This window comes from Microtus ochrogaster, chromosome 2 (assembly GCF_000317375.1).
Source record: "Microtus ochrogaster isolate Prairie Vole_2 chromosome 2, MicOch1.0, whole genome shotgun sequence".
NCBI classification, from domain to species: domain Eukaryota; kingdom Metazoa; phylum Chordata; class Mammalia; order Rodentia; family Cricetidae; genus Microtus; species Microtus ochrogaster.
This window is the reverse complement of record NC_022010.1, coordinates 96,112,239-96,116,234: the sequence shown is the minus strand read 5'-3', so window position 1 is coordinate 96,116,234 and position 3,996 is coordinate 96,112,239. Positions and strand designations below refer to the sequence as shown.

Genomic DNA, 3,996 nt, shown 5'->3' with positions numbered 1-3,996 from the left:
AGTAAAGTGAAACAGAGTTATAATAATGAGTCTCCAAAACTTTCAGAGGAAGTGCCATATAAATAACAATAGTCTTTATTTGTGGGTTAGGGAAGCCTGCCGGTTTCAGACTGTGATATCTGCTCAGTGTCTTCCAAAAATGGAGACTGAGAGACAAAACAGTTTGTAAAGGGAACAATTCATGAAACAGTGAAAAGAATGAAGACAGGGAGAGCTTAGTGTATAAATACGACATTCTGAGGAGGAGAGAAAATCCAAAAGGCAATGAGAAGCTGAGTCAAGCACTGCTGTGGGGAGCATTTCACTATTTGTGCTACCACATCTAAAGAAATTCAGATGCATCATAAAGTCCCAGGCTTTGAACACTTCTTATGTTGCATGACATTCTATGTTGTATTTCTGAACTTCCTCTTTTATGAATAATATCACTTTAAAATACTTTTTTTAATTCAGTAATAGGGTAGAGACAGAACATGTTGTCTTTACAGCTCATTTTGTTCTTTTTGTCTCCCTTGAGTCTGTTACAAAGAAGCCTAAAGTGAGATACTAGTGTTCACTTCAGCAGCACGTAGACGAAAATTAGAATGAAACACTGAAGATTAGCATGGTCCCTGCATGAAGATAACACACATATCTCATAAAGAACTCATTGTGTGTGTGTATGTATGTGTGTGTATGTGTGTGTGTGTGTATGTGTAAACAATTTTTAAAATGTCAGGCTGTGGTGGCACATGACATTAATCCCAGCACTCGAGAGGCAGAGGCAAGTGGCTCCCTATGAGTTTGAGTCCAGCCTGGTCTAGAGAACAAGTTCCAGGACAGGCACCAAAGTTAAAAATAATATGAAATGCTGAAAGGAGTGGAAGAATGAAAGAGAGATTGGGTGATGTTAGGCTCCACCATCACCTGAACGCTACAACACCAGGACTCATATGCAGTGGAAATTTCAGCACCAATTGCCCTATGCATCTAATTGCTCCTATTTTCTTTCTGCTTGAAGGCTGAAATAATCTGCACGATATCCTAGAGGTTTCCACAGCCAATTGATGTGACTCTTCTCACATGAAAGCAGGTCTAGCAGGAAAAGCAATGTGTTGAAGGAGAGTTGTCCACTGCTGTGTTCTGTAATAGACACCAGAGAGGCATTAATAATGACTCGTAAAAATGTTTACAGAATGTCTCTAGGTTGACATCGAAGTGCAATTTTAAAAACCTATGGGAGAGGCATAAAATAGCAACAAATACATCCTGGATACAAAAGAGGATGGTGTCTTTTAGCACCTGTCCCTGTCCTTGCTTACCTTCCCTGAAGTCGGCGCTGCTTTCAGACTGAATGCATCATTCTTACACATGTTGTAATTTTTTGCATGTTGTAATGTTGTAATTTATTAATACACATGTTGCTCTTTTTAATTTAATGGAGTCTGTAAGTCTGAAGCATAGATTTTCATTTTTGAGGACAAACTGCAGGTTCTTAAGTTTAAATTAAAATCTTAAGATTTTCTGTAGTCTTGCCTCAAAGGAGTAGAGCACACTATTTACTATGTGTAGTGCCTTGTAGCAACCCCACAGATTATTCAAATGAAACCTTTCAACATGGCCATTACATTTTGTCACCACAGATCAAATATAACTTCGGTTCTGAGCTACATTAAAATCAATGTTCAAAGGAAGTAAAGGACAAGCAAATCCCATTTGCTGGAAAGTGTTCTGTATCTAATGGCAAAAAGGTTCTACAGCATGGGCAAAGGGCACATGTTGCATAATCTTAGTCAATTAAGAAACTACAATATTGACAAACTGGATTTCTTTGATAGTACATGGGGTAGAAACTGTTTAAGAAGGGGATTTCATGGAAGCTTCAGTTGCTTAGCAACCACTGACCCATGGGGACCACTTCATTTTTAGTCTGGAATAATAGGTCACCAAATGTCACCAGGATTACTGTGAGTCTCACATAAGGAATTCTCCAAACACATCAGCGGAGATGTTGTCATCAGGGTCTGACCTAACACATAACACATATTTGTGGGAAAATGTACATAACACATATTTGGGGAAAATGATTCATTTAATAGATAGACCTCTTCCTTTTCAAGTGACAGTGTTAAGATAGCCAAGTCATTCACCTTTGAAGAATGTGTGATCAGATCCTGAAGCATTTTTTTCAGAGTCAAAGAGTAGAAAAATATAGGCCCTTGCTTTATTGAAACCTTGTTAACCCTTTAATAACTATGCTGTAGAATCCTGTAGAGACATGAACTCTTGTTAATCGCCAACTGGCATATGAGAGTTTCCTAGCAACACTGAAATCACTATTCACTAAAGCTTTGGTCTACAAAAGTTGACCATTGGGCAATGGCCAGAGTAGTGATTACAGGTACTTTGAAGACTCAAAACAAACTTATTTTTTGTATGAGCCTGAAGACACGAGCAGCTGTAGCTAAACAATGCAGTAATGAGACGTTCTGTGTTATTGTGTCTGACCGAGAGAAGGAAGAGGCTGGAGATGTCCCTAGCAGTCACCGGGAAGATATAAAGAGTCCTCCAACTGCAGCCAGGCCATACCGACGCAACTGCTTCTTGCTGGCACTCAGTCTCCATGTCTCTTCTGGGCTATCCTGGACTTTGCAGAGCTACCTCCCATAGAAACCACTGCTACATCCCCGTGACACCTTCCATCACCATCTGCTCCAATGATGTAAACCCGGCCTTCAGACATTACGTACCCAGCAGCTGCCAAGGCAATCTCTGGCTTTTGGATCATTGCCAGGACTCCTACTGTGAAGCACCTTGCCGCGAAGCTCCCAGCCATGAGCCCAAGACTTGCTCTCCAGCTGGTGATCCCTCGGACTCCTGTGTGCCTTGCAATTCCCCATCTGCAAATCAAGTCGTGAGTGCCTGCGAAACTACCAACCTCAGATCCAGACCCAGCTGCAATCCCTGTACCGGGACCAAAGGGTATGTATCCAATTGTACCACAGCTACTCGACTTGCATCTAAAGCCTGCCAAACTCCTCAACATGGCTCCTGCTTCATAGGGCAATTTAATTCCTTCCCTACGAATCTCCAAACACCACGTTACTGTGGTCTGGGCAACAGTGGATATAGAAGCTATGGAAATTTTGGATTCATCACCAATGGCTTCTCCCCATCTTGCTACATTACCAATAGCTACCAACCCTCAAATAACCTAATGAGATATTGCCAGTATTCAAATTATGGGCCTTCAAGCTTCCCATCACGGGGCTACTTATGTAGAAATTTTCAGTCTCTGAGCTACATACATAGTGCATTTCCACCTTTGAGATATTTATGCAGCAATAGAAGACCTCTGAATTGCTACTGATCGACTTACAGTTTGCATGAGAGTTCTGGATAGGGTGATGAAGCAGATTGTACCCGGTTCTAAGGTCTCTATTATTCTGCTAAATTGATTTATTTATCTCTAGAGGGTTGTTGCACTGGCCTCAAGTGTAACCCTTGACCTGGTTCACCACTCAGTAGTTTGTTTTTGGTTAGTGCTCCCTGTATAAAAGTCTGATTATGATGGTAGTGTTAGCTTTAAAACTCACTAGAATGGATTTACGGAAGAGACTCCACATGAAGGACAATCATAAACTTTTTTACTCTGGTTGTCACCTGCCTGCCACTGTGGTGATCTTCTATCTTGGTTTGATGGTTGATTTCGACAGTTTTTTTCCAATTGTTCTGCTTTTTTTGTTTGTTTATTTTGTTTTAACCGCCTGATGAGCATCTTGCCAGAGAAGGGAGAAATAAAATTGCCTTAAACATTCTGAAAGGAGCTATTTCTTCCTTTCCCTCCTGACTGATTATAAGGATGAGCAAATATTAACAAACATAGCGACTAAAGAGAAAACCTCAGCAATCTACTTTTTCAAAGAAGACACAAAGCCCAGGGTTGATTGACAGTTGGCCTTTGGCCTGGACACTCGGAAGAAACCCTCAGAAGTGACTGAAATACAGAAATTATAT

The 3,996-nt window shown here is 40.8% G+C and overlaps 1 protein-coding gene and 1 non-coding gene across 2 annotated transcripts; both read left to right on the top strand.

Moving 5' to 3' along the window:
* The first annotated feature begins 549 nt into the window (after positions 1-549).
* LOC113458340 lies at positions 550-657 on the top strand. Its single transcript, XR_003378727.1, has one exon. It is a non-coding gene; the product is annotated as a U6 spliceosomal RNA (small nuclear RNA).
* A 1,945-nt stretch (positions 658-2,602) lies between these two features.
* LOC101985569 (keratin-associated protein 24-1) lies at positions 2,603-3,349 on the top strand. Its single transcript, XM_005345320.1, has one exon. The coding sequence runs from the start codon at positions 2,603-2,605 to the stop codon at positions 3,347-3,349; it is 747 nt and encodes a 248-aa protein (XP_005345377.1).
* The last annotated feature ends 647 nt before the right edge of the window (positions 3,350-3,996 follow it).

Excerpts from the sequence above, each read along its gene's own strand:
- LOC101985569 (XM_005345320.1), top strand. The coding sequence starts at position 2,603 with ATGTCTCTTCTGGGCTATCCTGGACTTTGCAGAGCTACCTCCCATAGA.